Source organism: Rhamphochromis longiceps, linkage group LG23 (assembly GCF_057381845.1).
Source record: "Rhamphochromis longiceps isolate RC_006_pf linkage group LG23, R_longiceps_female_GT1.1, whole genome shotgun sequence".
In the NCBI taxonomy this organism is placed as follows: domain Eukaryota; kingdom Metazoa; phylum Chordata; class Actinopteri; order Cichliformes; family Cichlidae; genus Rhamphochromis; species Rhamphochromis longiceps.
This window is the reverse complement of record NC_140578.1, coordinates 41,419,534-41,436,793: the sequence shown is the minus strand read 5'-3', so window position 1 is coordinate 41,436,793 and position 17,260 is coordinate 41,419,534. Positions and strand designations below refer to the sequence as shown.

General features: G+C 40.3%; 1 protein-coding gene across 6 annotated transcripts in view; it reads right to left on the bottom strand.

Moving 5' to 3' along the window:
• atp11a (ATPase phospholipid transporting 11A) overlaps positions 1-17,260 on the bottom strand; it is a 54,005-nt gene that overhangs the window by 12,847 nt on the left and 23,898 nt on the right. For all 6 annotated transcript variants that reach the window (XM_085399144.1, XM_085399149.1, XM_085399146.1 and 3 more), the window contains exons 2-25: positions 15,308-15,430; positions 11,275-11,364; positions 10,570-10,650; positions 10,350-10,457; positions 9,760-9,888; positions 9,374-9,477; positions 9,187-9,234; positions 8,300-8,364; positions 8,096-8,177; positions 6,730-6,880; positions 6,450-6,647; positions 6,225-6,338; positions 5,021-5,080; positions 4,776-4,942; positions 4,560-4,631; positions 4,332-4,405; positions 4,116-4,219; positions 2,793-2,974; positions 1,969-2,220; positions 1,708-1,885; positions 1,503-1,605; positions 1,074-1,219; positions 758-817; positions 551-678 (exon numbers count right to left, since the gene is read on the bottom strand). In XM_085399144.1, coding sequence (XP_085255270.1) covers positions 551-678; positions 758-817; positions 1,074-1,219; positions 1,503-1,605; positions 1,708-1,885; positions 1,969-2,220; positions 2,793-2,974; positions 4,116-4,219; positions 4,332-4,405; positions 4,560-4,631; positions 4,776-4,942; positions 5,021-5,080; positions 6,225-6,338; positions 6,450-6,647; positions 6,730-6,880; positions 8,096-8,177; positions 8,300-8,364; positions 9,187-9,234; positions 9,374-9,477; positions 9,760-9,888; positions 10,350-10,457; positions 10,570-10,650; positions 11,275-11,364; positions 15,308-15,430 — 2,819 coding nt within the window. The remainder of the gene's footprint in view (positions 1-550; positions 679-757; positions 818-1,073; positions 1,220-1,502; positions 1,606-1,707; positions 1,886-1,968; positions 2,221-2,792; positions 2,975-4,115; positions 4,220-4,331; positions 4,406-4,559; positions 4,632-4,775; positions 4,943-5,020; positions 5,081-6,224; positions 6,339-6,449; positions 6,648-6,729; positions 6,881-8,095; positions 8,178-8,299; positions 8,365-9,186; positions 9,235-9,373; positions 9,478-9,759; positions 9,889-10,349; positions 10,458-10,569; positions 10,651-11,274; positions 11,365-15,307; positions 15,431-17,260) is intronic.

The window sequence follows — 17,260 nt, the reverse complement described above, 5'->3', positions numbered from 1 at the left end:
ATCGATACAGACAGCGTCATTGTTTGTGGGAAAGGTTGATTCTTTTTTGGAAGAATACAACTTAAGAGTAAAGCTAAAAACGTAGCTTTTCAAACTCTGAACACATGCAAAACCAAATCCAAGAAGGCGGTTATCTGCCATATGATGGATGTAAAATAAACTGTAATGTAAATATAAATTAATCAGAGTAAAACACCAAATCATCTGCTATTACTTTGCACCTGGAGGCCGTGTATAAAGTGTCTAAAGAATTATTGAAATATTTATATTTTCTGTTGCTTAGACGACTTTAACTCAACACTGTTCTTGTTACAGTACATCTCCGGAAGAATCCAACTACCACGCAGTCTGCTTTGTATAAAACAGATGGTTCATTATCTGCTGCAGAAGACTGGATTACTGAAACATGGAGATAATTTCTTTTTCTAATTTTCATGTCATGAGAACAAGTTCCTGAAGAACATGTGATATTAGAGTCGATCCAGCTGGTCGATTTTCAGTCTTACTAAACGACACATTTCTGACATGACAATCTTAAACAGAAATCCACCTGTAGAGACAAGGGTCTTTCTTCAGGATGTCCATATTTATGTGCTGCTCGATGAGACTGTAGAGCAGAATGGGCAGCGAGGTGAAGCTGATGTTGTAGAGAGTCAGGTAAGCCGTGTCATACAGCGGCTGGGGTTTGGGAAAGAGAGCCGTGTTAGTATTTTTGTTCTTGTTGTTTTTATGGTATTTAGGTTTTGTGAGTGCACACCTGTTGTGAGAAGCCACAAAAGAACTGGTAGAGGAACTGGGGGAAAATGAAACAGACATTCTGCGAAAAGAAAGAACAACAATTTAAATGTGTACAGGTCTTTTTGTTGCTGAACGCTAATTTTATAGAGTATAAATATCAAAAATATGAAAATTAATGAACTAAACAAATTAATAAATTAAATCTCACACAAAGCATTCCTGCACACTTAGGCTAAAGCCACAGACTCCGCAATTACAATCATCTTAAAACAAATTTAAAAAACTATATAAAGTTTTAAAAAGAAGTAAACTCAAAACATGTTCAGGGCGACTACCTTGTAGAAGAAATATTGTACAAGTTCAGAGATGCGTATGTAGTAATAGTGTCCGTGGACGAGCAGCATCTTCTTGAGGTGTTTGAACTTCGGGATGGCGTAGTCGCTGTTCCTCACTGCCTGGCGACCCTCCTTACCCATAATGCCTGCGTTGTGACCATTTACAGGGCAAAGTATTATTGCAATGATAATAGTATGGTTCTAACAGTTTTAACACTTCTGCATAAATGTAGTTTTGGAAATTCAAAAGTACAGTTTTTGTGTGGAAAAGGATTTTGTGTGAATGCAGGTGCTGTACACACTGCTGACTTCTGTACACAAGGGGCTGCTTTTAAGAATTTCTAGTTTCTTCAAATTGAAACTGTATTAAGAAGGAAACAAACTTTACCAGAGTGTGGCATGTTGCATAGGAATAGACAGAATACTAACCAATACCAACGTGGGCCTCCAGGATCATGCTGACATCATTAGCTCCGTCTCCAATGGCCAGCGTGATTGGGTGCTCCTCCGAGGCTTTGATTAACTTGACAATCTGCAGGTTGTGGATTTCAGCTTAGCGTCCATCTGAATCTTAATGACATGAGTGAGAACATCTGTTTCACAGTTAAACTCAGAGTACAGATGGCCTTCATACCTGTGCTTTCTGAAGTGGCGCCATTCGACAGCAGAGCACGGCACTGCAGTTCCGGCAGATTTCCAAGAATTTCTCTTTGTAATTCCCTGAGTTTGAGCCCTCCTGGCCGGGCCTCATTACAGCAGAGAGGGTAGCTCCGTCAATGATCAGACCATAGTCGGTGCAATCACCTGATAGCCTGGGAAAAAAACACAAAACCTGTCAAATACGAGTAACTGCAGGATGACACTGTCTGAAGCATGCTGTGAACATAATACCCACTCAGAGAAGGTGTCCCGGGTCATGCCCCCATGCTGCCTAAGGACCGTCCTGCTCAATTCAAACAGGACGTCGTGAAGGCTCTGCTCCTCAGTGCGTTTGGTGGTCAGCTCCAGGATTTGGGTGTTGCGATGAAACAGCTTGCTGGCATAGCACGTTGCAGCTGCAGTCTCCATCTTGTCTCCTGTCAGCACCCACACCTTTATACCAGCTTTGTGCAGAGACTCAATGGTGTCTGCTGCTTTTTCCTGTAGCCTGGTACGCAGCCAAGAAACAAGAGGTGGCATGTTTTTAGCTGCATTAAATAAATAGGTTTGTTTTATTTCTCTTTGCCTTTTATTCAACAACAGCTCAACTGTGCAGTACTCCAGCACGTGGATTATTTCCTCTCTGTGCTGGATGGGTGAAACGCCCTCTGGGCTGACAAGTAGTTTTAAGCCTGCACTATAATTGCCTTAGTGGCACGTGTGTGATTGGAGGGTTAAACTGCCACTTTCCCTCACTCACTTTGGTTCACTCAGAACTAGGACAGCACTGTCCATGGCAGCAGACACAGAATTACTGTAATGTTAAGAGTCACTTGAGCTGAAGAGGTTTAGACATTTATAGGAAAAAAAGGTGCATAAGTGTAATTTTTGAAAGGGCATTTCACGTAAAATTTGCACTGAGAAGGACAAATAACTGAAATGACAACAGCATGCAATGTAAATTGTGGTTATGTTGCCAAGCTACCAGCTGTACAGGAAAACCTTTGATGAAAAAAAAAGTGCAGGATGTTGATATAATTTGTCATTTAGGTGTCCTTAATACCAAAAAAAATTCAGCACCTGTCCTCGACAGCAGTTGCTCCCAGCAGTATAAGGTCCTTCTCGATGAGGTCGTAAGCCTCTGCCAGCTGTTTGTCTCGGTCTTGTAATGCTAACTTAGCTCTGTTCAGCAGTTGGAAAACCTCCTCGTACTGTTCTGGGCTCAGAGAGCGATAGGCAACACAAAGTGTCCTCAAACCCTCCTGGTGGAGAACAGAGATTCACACAAGGTCAGGCTGGTATATATTTAAGACTCAATAAAAACGAATCTACATAAAACACTGTTTCTTGAATACAGCCTCTGAATGTGAGTGTATGGTGGGTGGATGCCAACTACCCATTCAGCCTCACTAGTATAACACTCACCACATATTTTTCAGTTTCCAAAGAAACCTGTGATTTATCTGTAGCTGCAACCACAGCAACATTTGTGTCACTCGTCTGCTTTTTACTGCATGCGAATTGAAGCTATCGTGGTATTTTCATGTGTAAACTGAACTTTAAATAGTCTTATTCAGACTGCGATATTTATTTTCGCACTTTGGAAGTCATTATGAGATTTTGCAGTTGACTGCTTAGTTAGGTGCACTCTCTTACTATCTGTCTACTTATTAGCATTTCCTACTTTTCCCACAAGGATTTTGTGGGTGTATAAAGAAAACAGTATGCAGAGTCCATCACTGTTTATGGTTCTGTTCAGTATTTAAAGAAATCTTCTTCTTTCCATCTTCTGACCAAATCCTACGCCAGTCCCACAGATAGAAAGACTGTGCTGATACAATTATTAAATACATGTTAATAAAAAATGTAAAAAAAACCAAATAGACTTGTGCTTTTGTCAATTAAAGGCCACACCAGATCCACCTAGAAAGAAGTTCTGTTTACTGGAACTACATGATGCTTCTCATGTGGTTGTGTAAACTGTAACCATGCAAAGAACTTAGATAATGGTAATTGGCCTGTAGTCCCTAAGGACCCCAAAGCGCTTTACACATCCAGTCATCCACCCATTCACACACTGGTGCTGGCAAGCTACATTGTATCCACAGCCACCCTGGGGCACACTGACAGAGGCGAGGCTGCCGGACACTGGCGCCACCGGGCCCTCTGACCACCACTAGTAGGCAACAGGTGAAGTGTCTTGCCCAAGGACACAACGACCGAGACTGTCCAAGCCGGGGCTCGAACCGGCAACCTTCCGACTATAAGGCGAACTCCAAACTCTTGAGCCACGATCTTTCAGGAAAAAACAACTTCCTGTTATATTGTATGAGCCTATAACGATATGAGAAAGATGAGAGTGAGCCTGCACGTGTGTGTGTGTGTGTGTTTGTGCTCTCTCACCACTGCATTTTGCTCCACTCGTGCTCGGACCTGATCCACTTTGCCTGAGATGACCCTTGGGAAGATAGAGGAGTCTGCACCTTTACAGAAGAGATAAACCTCACCTGCTCAAACGCATACACAGAAAAAAAAGAGGATCGGATTAAAGAAAAACATAAACACAGACACATAGAAATCAATATAAAGAATATACATATATAGTTTTGTGCGCATTACCAGTGCTGGCCTTGACGATAACGCTCATCCTCCGTCGGACTGAGTCAAATGTCAAAACTTCTAGCAGTTCAAACCTGATAAAAACAGGAAGAAAATCACACAAATGCTACTGAAAAAATAATAGCCAACTATCAATTGAAGAAGTTAAAAACAGATAAAAATAACAATAGTCATCTCATTTTCAAGGTTCACAGAGAACAATAACGTTGCTTAAAGCGGCACACTCACTTTTCAACTTCATCCTCCCTATTTAAGATTTCCATCTGACCGTCCTTGAGCCTCAGATAGGTGAAACCGAGCCTGCAGCACAGAACAACCATTATTGGAGTGAATAAAATGAATGTCCAAAACACAGAAATAGAAAAATGGGAAAACTAAATTCTTCTGAATGCAGCAGCGATTACTGCTGCCATTGTGTGCAACGTGAGTGTGTGTGTGCTGCACCTCTTCATGCCCTCCACCAGTGCAACCTCGTCAGGAGAAGAGGAGATGTAGAAGGAAGTGGACTTGCCCTGGTGAATGCCATGTTTGATCCCATCTACAGTATCCTCCTCTTTCACCTGCACCGTGTGGCACAAACACAACGCCCGGAAAAACAGCTCCTCGTGCTCCTGCAGTGGACGGCCGACACTAGATTACCCTCATTCGCACGAACCACAAACGCACATTCAAAGCGAGTCTGCACTTACCCTGGCTGCAGGACCTGGGGATGAGTCGATCATGTCCATACCGGCAGCTCCAGGCATCACCTACAGACATACAGACCACAGATCACTCTGGGGGTCACTGGTTATCAAACACAGCCTACGATGATATGTACATATGGCATTTTAGTATTAAAGCTTGCTTCTAAGACTTGACATATACAGCACGATGTCCATGTTTATGTGACAGGAACCCCTTTACTCTGATGTTTGAAGTCCTATGTTAAAAGGAGTAAATTGTAATAATATTACAACACAACAACCCTCCTAAAATTACAACAGACCGTCTGTTCAGCACTTTTAAGGTTGTATGAGCTGCTGACTTGTCAATTAATGCTCATGATCAGTTACTTGGCAAACATAAATAGACATATGGCTCAATAAACAGCAGCAAGACTTGCAGGCACAATTTGATTTCCTCATATGACCATTAAGCACTGAACACAGATGATTACACTAAACGCACAATGCCCAGGAGTTTTATTGTCAGGAAATCTGTAATAATCCATTGAAAACACAGAAATGACTAAACGCATGAATGTTACATTCTTCTCACAGATTTTTATTAGATAAAACACACAAACAAAAAAACCCTAAAATAGGCCTAAACTGTTGCCTTTCTGTCATTTGATTTTTACACCTCCGTTACATAAAAATATGAACTCTTTGTAAATAAATGAATGGCTATAAATGAATCAATCACAAACATTGATCCATCTTTACCTTGTCCAAAGAGACTGTATATAAAGGATGGAAGTAGTGTGGCATCATTAAAATGGTTTTGAACCACCCTTGGAATCTCCTTTAGAGTGCCTTTATTTGTATCTTTAGAAATGCACAACATTATCCAGCAAGTCTTATTAGCAAGCTGCATCCATACAAACTGTGGTTCTTTCGTGCATACACTGAAACACCCACAACATCTACTAATTGGAAGGCTGGTGGTTCAATCCGTTGATCCTCTAGTCTGCATGCCAAAGTATCCTTGGACAAAATACCTGAACCCTGAACTGAGTTTCCCCCGGTGCATCCACTGCAGTGTGATTATGTGAACGTCAGGCTCAAAGTGCTTAAGCACAGAAAAGAAAGTGCTTGTAGGACTGTGTATGAATGAGACTTGTAGTAAGAAAAGTTCATGGCTGAAGCTGAATATCTTAACAGATCAATCTAGTGGGACTGAACGTTTTACCTGTCCATTACAGATAGCGTGAGGTACATAAACGTGTCCATCCACACAGCACTCTATAAACTCCATGTTGTTCTCTGTTAGCGTTCCTGTCTTGTCTGTAAACACATACTCCACCTGGAAAGAAAGCAGGGTAAGTGTTTTTTTATTCTTATCTCTAACTCACTTTTCCATACAGTAATGTTTCTTTGCTCATTATTCTGCCCGGAGTGAAGTACACTTTGCTACCTGCCCCAGTTCCTCATTCAAGTCTGATGTGTTGACCACAGCTCTCTCCCCCAGCTCCTCATCAAACATTTCATCGTCCCACATGATGAAGTAGGAGCCCAGGAACTTCTGCATCTCCACAGTGACATACATGGACACGGGAATGATGTAGTTGAAAAGAACCATGAAGGCCAAAAAGTCTGTGAACGCCCTGATTAGCTGAGGAGGAGGAGAACGAAGAACGTGTGAGACAATAAAGAGGGGATCGAAATATTTTTATTTTCCAGGATTCGAGACTCACAACGTGTCTTTGTCTCTCAACTTCCGTCTTCTGGTTGTAAAAGGGCTCGTCTTTGTTGGGGTCGGACTGCCACACGTATTTCAGTGCCGTGTTGATGAGAGCTTTGCTGATGAGAATGCACAGGTAGACCACCAAGTAGGCATTCATTGACCTGCAGAGGGAGAAGTTAAAGATCTGTGACATATTTCTTCATGATAGTGAAAGATAGATGAGTTTTTCATTAATCTGCTTTGAACAATGTGGACAAAAATTTGGATTGAAAACCCCATTTGAAAAAAAAGGATTATGGAAACTATCTGCCAAGGATGGAGGAGTCTGTGCCTCCCTTAAAACATTCCATTGACTTCATTACATTTTTCCTGCATTGATCTGTCTTTATGACTTGTGTGCTTTATTCTTTCCCTGAAAGATTACGCACAACCTCCAGAGTAGAATTTAATATGACTAAGTGGAGAGATGGAGCATGGCAGTTTGTGGCAGATCACATGTTTATATAATTCACATATACAGGTTCTAAGCTTTAGACTTTGTGTAGCATGTGCTTAAGTGTCTTGTATCACATGTTGAACTGCTATGATTGTGTTTCTTGTGTTTCATCCCTCTTTTCTCTTGGTGATAACACGTTCTCATGAGTGCAAACACAAAAAAATAAGGGGCGGAGCTTGAGGCCCTGGTACTATTTCTACTATTTTGGTACCATTTCCCACTGTGGTTGAGAGTGTAAAAAGCACAAGTGTGTGCAGGTGCAAATGAAAGTAGTTTGAAAGGGAGTTAGAAACAATCCATAAGAGATTTCTGACTGCCGGTCAGCTATTTGGCGATTTTAACAAACAGGAACTAAAAAAATAAAAGCACTAGAACCCCAAAAAACTTGCAACCCAGTCCACCATGTAAAAGGTAACTTGGAAAACAACTCAGTATACTCGTCAGAATCTTCAAACTTGAAAAGGGGAACAGCTGAGACAAGACATTTACTCTGAGCTGAGTCAATGAGCCGACGAGTTAATGAGACACACATAGTGAGCAAGTGTGAATGTAATCCACCTACAGTCACTCATTTATACATCTGGATACAAAGACACTGTCTACGCCAGATGGAAAGAAAATTGATCCAGTCAGCGCAGCGAGCCAAAGAGACACACACAGACGCTTACGTCTCAATGAATAAACCAAGACATGAGAAGTGAACAGATGGCTCTAAGGACGGGTAAGAAAAATTTCAGTTATTATCTAAGCTGGTTAGCACAGAAACAGCCAAAGACTGTGAAACTTGCATGAGAGCACTGATCGTTGCTAATAGGCTCCTTTCAGAAACAATTCATAATATAATATAAAAATGAAAGAGGAGGAAACGAAAAGAGCTTACTTTTCCACTGCAGATCGTTTCTGAGACTTGGACTGGTAATTGAGAGCCATCTTGGTTTCCATGCCAGTGTAGATGACCACAGCTACAGGGGGGAAAAGGAAAAGTCTCATTCAAAATGCTGCACTGTACATTAAAAAAAAAGAATATTAAAAAGTATAAAGTTGAGGTAATCTCTAACATTTATCATTAATTGTGTAGAATTACCATAGATATATTCAGTGTTCTTGAGTGTGGCTCCTCGGAGCAACAGGTTCTCTGATCCTAACGGCCTGCAGATAGTCCAGATGATAAACAATCATGTATTTCTTTCACAAACAAAAAGATCTAATATTACTATTATTAATTATTATTATTATTATTATTATTATTATTATTATTATTATTATTATTATTATTATTATTATTATTATTATTATTATTATTATTATTATTTTATATTATATTTCACTGCATGTTATACTTGTATAACTATGCATGTGACAAATAAAGAATCTTGAATCTTGAATCTAGTAAGAGGCAAATAAGGTTCCATCTGAAGAACTTTATATCTGGCAGCATGGCTCTGTTCTGGGAATTCCCCACCATTCCATGCACATATACAGAAAGCTAGAGACAGGAAAAGCATAATTCAAGAACAACAGATATGGCACTTAAAAAGTCAGCTGCAGAGTAAAAGTGGATTTCAAAGCATCCTGCAGCAGTGCAGCAACTGAGGGAAAGGAAAAATAGTAGTGTACTCCATAAGAGATTTGTCAAATGGATGCAGAGGTGTATCAGGTGAGCCATCAGCTGATGGGGGCTTGGATTGTTATCAGCTGATCTGCTGGCATTGCAGCTGAGGTGAACTAATGCTGTGCTCAATTAAATCAAATTAAGATAAACAAGTAAGCTTCGCACTAAGTCGTCATTCTGCAGAAATGCGAAATCTTCTTTGAAAGATTGAGCAGCATCACACTTTGTCATCAAAGAAATTTAATACATGTCTGGATGGTTTTGAATTTTATTTTTGAATGATGGGTGAATACAATAGACACATGCTGATTTCTTTAATGATCTTTAATATAAAAGTGTAATATTTTGTGTTATTTTACCTTGCCACTGGCTCATTGGTCATGTAGATGTTGATACGCCCCACGAATCTGTGTGGGTAGGAAAAGAATTGAGATAAGGCACATTTATTTTGCAAGAACACTTTGTTCAAGTGTGTGTGTGTGTGTGTGTGTGTGTGTGTGTGTGTGTGTGTGTGTGTGTGTGTGTGTGTGTGTGTGTGTTACTGACTTGTACAGGTCTGGCTGCGGTTGTTCACATTCTATTGTGGCATGGATCGTGTCCACCTCTTTCTCTGTGTTGTAAGCTTTGGTTTCCTGAACTGCATAATATGTCTAGGTTGGAAGAGGGAAGGAAAACAGAAGAAATGGTTGGGTAAATGAAAAAAGAGAGAAAGATAATGGGAGTGTAAGTAATAAGGCAACACAGGAGGAGAAGTATTAAAGACACATGGTGACAGAGGGCGGAAGGGAGATGAAGGGAAATAAGAAAAGCAATAAGGGAATGGATTAAGAGTTAGATGAATGAATGGATAAATGGACAGAGAAAAACATAAATCACAGCAAATCATAATGCATCTAGTACATATTTAAGTGGATTAAGTTTATCCAGCACACCTTGTGACTGCTCTCTCCATCCAGGCTGGCTGTAGTAACAAAGCAGGTCCCGTCATCTCGAGACGAGGAGAGGAGAATGAGATCACAGGGAAAAGTCTCATCTTCTTTCACCAAGACCACATCTCCAACCTGCCACACAGACCGAGACAACAAATGTTTACTTCTAATACATGCAATTTAAATATGCAAAAAGCTGGAGCTTTTTGCATATTTAAATTAATTCACCGGGGTCTAATTTGTCACTACCCTCCTGGCTCTGACCACCTAAGTGAGCATATCAGTGAGGAGTCCTAGCAGCACTTTAGTAGAGAAATACAGTCACTGAACGGAAAATGCAGTCAAATGCAACACACCTAATGACTTACCAGCAGTAAGCTCATATCATTTCAGTCTTATGTTGTTACATAACAAACATCAATCTAAGTTCTTTTAAAGCTAAATTGCTTTTAAATGCAGGCAAACACACACACACACACACACGTACAGAGAGCTTAGTAGCAGGAACATTTCCCAGTGTGAGCCACTAAAACAAATGCACCAAAGCTCTGTTAGATGGGGTGAGTGAGTTATCTGGTTTCACACACACACACCCTGAGTTTGCGGCTTTGTTTGCGGACCACTTTGCCATGATGCACCACGTGGACAGAACACTGGTTGACAGCGTTGTCTGCTTTGTGTCTCAACCAGTCCTCATAACCCTAAGAGAGAGAGGAGAAGACAGAGAGGAGGATGAAAAAGTGAACATGTGTGCCTGCAGGTGTGGCTGCTGGTGTAGTGTTTACTGTTAACAGTCACATTAGGTGAACTCACCTGTTTAATGGCGGTGACTGTGATGACAAAGAACAGTGGCAGTCCGCTGGTGACCGGACTGGTGGGAGTGTCAATAATCAACTGAAGTGACCGCACACATGAACATACAGCGAGAGAGAGAAATGAACGGCAAAAAAGGTTTCGGGGGAAGAAGAATATATAGAAATGACAGACAGCAGTAAATAGGCAATAAAACATGTCTGAGCTTTATGGCACTAAACATAAATATAAACATAACATAAATATGATTAGTGGAGCTACTTTAAGCTGTTCCCTTATTCACAGTGGTGAATAAGTATAGTAAAAGTGACATCTCACTCTGAAATCCCATATACACGTTTTTCCTCTGGTCTATCACGACAGTTTTAGTGTGAGTCTCCCAGCTTTGAGCAATTTAAGGTAGAAACCATTCTCTGTATATTGAACTGCACATGTCAATAATGAAGCATAAAGAAAAATATGTTTCTACGTGAAACATTTCTTTGATTGACTATAATGATTCATAGAAAGAGATGTTTCTGCTGAGTTTTTCTAATGTATGCTTCTGATGCAAGTGCCATTAAATTCAAGAGAAAGCAGACGTCTCTAGATAAACAGCACACAAGGAAAACTCTCCCTTAAGGAAAAATATGAATTATCTTTACAACATGCTTTGCAGAAGCCTTGTAGTGAAGTTCAGTCAGTGTGAGCAAGAAAATGTTTTACCTGAACCAGAAATATGATGAGAAAGTAGAAGTTGGCGACTCTCCTGAACTGCTCAAACATATTCTTTGGGATGAAGTTCCAAAACGTGTACTGGAAACAAGAAATTTTCTTATGTTTAATTAAAAAGATATAGAGTTTAAAAAGATCCCACAGTGTTATCAACATCTATCCATGATAATGGAAACAAAAGCAAAGAGGCTTAAGACCAGATTCCCTAACATAATGTGCCATTACTAACTGGGTTTTGGCATTAAAAAAAAGTACTGCTGCTAATAACAAAGACAGCACAGTGACAAGATTCAATTCAATTCAATTTTATTTATACAGCGCCAAATCACAACAACAGTCACCTTAAAGCACTTTATATTGAAAGGTAAAGACCGTACAATAATACAACAGAAAAAAACCCAAGCAATCATATAACCCCCTATGAGCAAGTGCTTTGGTCAATGGTCAATGGTAACTTTATTGTCCCTAACGGGAAATTGATTTGCAGTATGTCCGTCCAAACAAACAAACAAACAGACAACCAACACATCACATACACTCACCAAAATAATATAATATAATACAAGCCTGAGAAAACAACCTAGATTTTTCATCAAAAAAGTGCAATGTGCAATGGCAACAACACTTATGGTTTAGTGTTATTAACTATGATAATAGCAGTAGGTACAAAAGACAATCTATGTCTCTTTGTCTTCACTGCAGGCACTTTATAACGACGACCTGATGGAAGCAGTTGAAAATCATTAAAGAGAGGATGATCTGAACACAACAGGACAGAGGTTGCCTTCCTCAGCACCTGCCTGTTATAAAAGTCCACAAGCTGGACCTGAGACCTCCCTGAAATCTTGCCCGCCACTTTAACCAGGTTGTTAAGTCTGGTCTTATTATTCAGGGACATATTACCGTACCAAGCAATGATACAGAAAGTTAAAACAGATTCAATAAAACTTTTATAAAAAAGAGTCATCATTTCAGATGAAACATTAAAACCTCTCAACCTCCTTAAAAAGTACAGTCTTTGTTGAACCTTTTTCACTGTAGCAGCAAGATGTTACTCAAAGGACAGAGACTAGGACAAGAACAACCCCCAAATACTTATAACTGTCCACCAGTTCAATGGCTGCACCATTTACCACTGTTAGCGCAGGATGGGGGGATGTCTTCCTGAAGTCAATAACCATGTCCTTGGTTTTCAAGGTGTTAATCATTAAGAAGGACTGATCACACCATGAAACAAACTCATCCACAACAGACCCATGGGAATCCTCTTCACCATGAAGGAGGCTTCCAATGACTGTGTCATCTGCGTATTTAATGAAATGCCTGTTGGCCTGTGTACTGCGACAGTCATTAGTGTACAAAATATACAGTAGAGGAGAGAGACAACAACCTTGTGGTGAGCCAGTAGAAGAGTTCAGCTGAGTTCAGCTGGCGACAGTGGGAAGGAAAAACTCCCTTTTAAAAGGAAGAAACCTCCAGCAGAACTTTCTCAGAGAGGGCCAGTCATCTGCTGTGACCAGTTGGGGTAAGTGGAGGAAGACAGGACAAAAGACATGGCGTGAAAGAGAGCCAGAGATTAATAATAACCAGTGACTCAATGCAGAGAGGTCTATTAACACATAGTGAGTGAGAAAGGTGACTGAAGCTCTTTCTGGGATAGTGGCGCAGCTGCCCCTCTGTTGGTCTTCCTTGGTCTCTTGTGTTCTGGGGGCCTCTGTAAGTCTGGAGTCTTGATCTCCTCCATACCTGCTTCATGCCCTGGTGGACGGGGCTGTGGCCCCCCCACACCCTCTAGCAGATCATTACATGAAGGAACCTTTTAAAAACAAGCTCACAGGTGTACACACGGGTGCTCACACACACAAACTACACCCTTTTTGGCAAAGCACACTGTGCGCTGTCGATATTACGTGCTGCACAATAATGTTTAATATTTAGTATTTGCTGTTATATTCCCATATATCATCGTGATGTTGTTTACTATATTGCTCTCGTTTTCTTCTGCTTGTTTTCTTTTTTCTTTCTCAACAGGTGATCCAGGTGATTGATATATGTATTTTTTTGTCTGCTTATTTAGTTGGTTTTTGGTTTTTTGCCCTTTATCCCAGTCCCTCTTCTCCGCTGTTTTTCCCCCCTCTTCCTTTCTCCCTTTTCTTTTCCTCATTCAAGTCTGTCCCGTATCTAGCAAGTGAAAATAAAAAATAAATAAAATAAACAATAAAAGGTGAATCAAATAGACCATTACGGCAAGGCTGGGATGGTCAATTTGGTAAAGTAAATCCGTTGGGCATCTTTCTTCGCCTTTAGACAATAATTCTGATGGCAAAAGAACCAAACGGGACAGGCAAAAAAAAAAAAAAAAAAGAGAAAGGTGACTGAAGAAAAAATGCTCAATGCATCATGGGAATCCCCCAGCAGCCTATTGCAGCATAACTAAGGGAGGATTCAGGGTCACGTGCACTGTTCCCTCTAAGCTGAGCACGTGAGCAATCGCGCACTGCTGACACAGTCTCCGCGCACAGAAAATCAGCAAAATAAAATAAATACATGTATTTACTTTAATTCCAATTCAGGCTGGATTTTTTTTTTTGTGCGCAGCGGAGATTTTCTGTGTGGTTAAACCATGTCAGCAGTGCGCGATTGCTCACGCGCTCAGCTTAGAGGGAACATTGGTCACGTGATCCAGCCCTAACTATATGCTTTAACAAAAAGGAATGTTTTAAGCCTAATCTTAAAAGTAGAGATAGTGTCTGTCTCCCGAATCCAAACTGGAAGCTGGTTCCATAGAAGAGGGGCCTGAAAACTGAAGGCTCTCCCTCCCATTTTACTTTTAAATACTCTAGGAACAACAAGTAAGCCTGCAGTGTGAGAGCAAAGTGCTCTAATGGGGTGATATGGTACTATAAGGTCATTAAGATAAGATGGGGTCAGATTATTCAAGATGTGAGATCTTGTATTTGAGGAGCAGGATTTTAATTTTAAGTCTGGATTTAACAGGAAGCCAGTGAAGATAGGCCAGTATAGGAGAAATATGCTCTCTCTTTCTAGTCCCTGTCAGTACACTTGCTGCAGCATTTTGGATTAACTGAACACTTTCCAGGGAGTTTTTAGGACATCCTGATAATAACGAATTAGAGTAGTCCAGCCTAAAAGTAATAATTGCAGTAGTTTTTGCGTGTAATAGGTAGGAAATCATAATTTTGCACATGAACACATATGCTATAAAACAGAGAAATGTAGAGTTTACTAAATGTTTTTTCCTTTTTTCCTTTTATTGTTTGTTTTTTTAAATCAGGCAGCAGGAGGAAGCTTTTCTTGGCAACATGTAAAATAATGTTTATTGGTACAAACTCAAACCTCAAACACTCAAAGGACCTGTGATGAACAGTTGAGAGAGGCCTGGTTAACGTGCTGTAGTAAGTGAGACTTAGTTATAGATAGTTATGCCAGTTGGACCATATCAGCAAAATCTTTCTTCATACTACGACTCAATGCAAATATTACATCCAGGTCAGAAATCTAGGCTTCTTTCATTTACAGCTTGTAAAACTAAAATTAATGTTCATGCAGCATAGCCTCAGTTTATAACAAGCTGACATTTAGACTGGAGGGACAGAATTAATCAACAGAAAGTCCACTCCAAGACCAGCTTAGCAGTTGGAACCAGCATAAATACCAGCTGGTTCTACCAGTCCCTGATGCTGTTTGCTTTAACAGCTGATCACTGAAATTAAAACACAGCACAGAGTGTTCTTTCCCAAAACAGCTCATTCACTGGTCTTTGTCCCATTACCAAGTAGTGGTCGCCCACGCTTTAAAAACAAAGCATGAATAGTGCTGGAGTACTAACAGCTCTGTTCTGCTGTGTCCTTTTGTTTAGACACTGATGCTGCGCTCAAATCATAATTGATTTTAAAGCTTCACCTCTTCACCTCTAAACTCTCATGATATTGCAGGCAGATCCTGATGAAGCAAGTCCTGCTTTGAATATGTGTGCATCTGTGTGGGTGGGTGTTTCACTGACCTTTGAAGAGACTATTCTGTTGTCAGGAAATCTTTGCTGTATAAAAGCTTCAGTTCCTGGAGGAGGCTCCTTATGTCCAATGTAAATTGTCCGGCTATCGACCCAGTTCTCCTCCCCGACACACTATGGGAGGAAAGACACAGAACAAGTTTGATTACCCTGCACCATACATGATGGTTTCATGTAGTATCAGTTTATATTGTCATTGTTTTAGTTTAGACAGTATGCGGTATGCTGACAGACGTCTGTGAGGACTAGTGTGTACGTACCGTACGGGACACACAAAAACAGACTCACAAACATTGAGAGAGAATTACAATGAATGAGTTATTTCTTCTCAATCAATGAGAGCCTTTGTTGCCACAGATACACAGACCTGCATGTGACTAAGACTGGAATGCATTACACACACACACACACACACACACACACACACACACACACACACACACACACACGCACACACACACACACACACACGCACACACACACACAAACACAGATGAAACAGCAGGATTGCGTCTCTCTGCGCTGATGCTGCTAGTTTGTTATTTTTGACAACCCTTTGTTTGTTTGTTTGGTTGTTTTTATTTCTTTTTGGTCTTTGTTAACAGGAAAATTGTACTTAGTAGTCAGTATAATCTTTTAATGATATAAGTTTGCACATGGTAGAATGCTGCATGTAATCATTTGTGTGTAGAAGTATATAGTTGGTGGCATATTGAAAGAATGTCTCATCCTAGGAGGTCTGTAACATTCTAGGGTGTTCACCCCCACACCCTAGGAGCATGGGAGAGGTCGTACCTTGTCTTATTTTTTTACGGTAGGATTAACGTAGCTATGTCAGTTTTAGTTTAAGTGCTTCTTTACATATAGATGAACTGTTGGATTTTCCAGACCAGCAGGTTAAGGGAAGTCGTTTATGGGGCCACACTCTGACCACACACACACACACACACACACACACACACACACACACACACACACACACACACACACACACACACACACACACACACCTCCACATTCCAATGTAAGGAACAAACGCTCACTGAAGTATAAATAAAGACCGGGGCAGTTTCTCAGCGCGAGCCTCAGTGCTGGAGGCTGCCCTTGCTAGCAAGACGTTCTGTGTGTTTCTCTTCTCTGAGTCTTTACTGAAGAAGTGTTTTAGAGTATATTTCTTAACAGTCTTCAGGGTAGAAAAATTAAATATTTTCATCACAATTACCATAACATGTGTTAAATCATATAGTTCCTAAATACATAAACTCCTTCCTTGTAGTATTTTATTTTAAAGCCTCTAATGCTAATATTTTATTTTTATTTTTTTGTAAAAAGTGATGTCTTTTACACAAAACATATTAATCTAAACCACTCAACTTAGTCTAGATTTCCTTTGCACAATTGTTTGAATGAAAACTAGAAAAAATTTTCAGCCATTCAGTTTATATGTGATAAAGACAAACTTGAATACTCAAAGTTAACATGTGGTAGATTAGCAGTGGTGAGAATGCAGAGGACAAACTCAATCATTCAGCATGTCGTTCTAACGCTCAAAATGTCAGGCAAACTGGTTTAAAATATTTAAGGCAGGTCTGGACCTGCATGAGAAACACACTTGCTACCTCTGATGTCAACACAATCTTTCCCACTAACCCTGAGAAAGAAATCAGTTGCCTAATATTTTTTCAAATCCACACCAACACAAATATGCAGGTAGAGCACCTTTCTACAACTATTTTCATCCTCTTTTGGTGCTCATTGACATTTTCATTTGACACAATTTAAAGAGGCCCGGAAGTGCCGCAATTCAAACAAACATTGTGCTTTGTGCTCTGCTGCATTTATGTGAAATTTATAGGCACTTACAAAGCAAGCATTTACATACAAAACAGGCTGTTTGGATTCCTCCATCAACAAATGACTGTGGCTCCGGTTAATGGCTTTAGA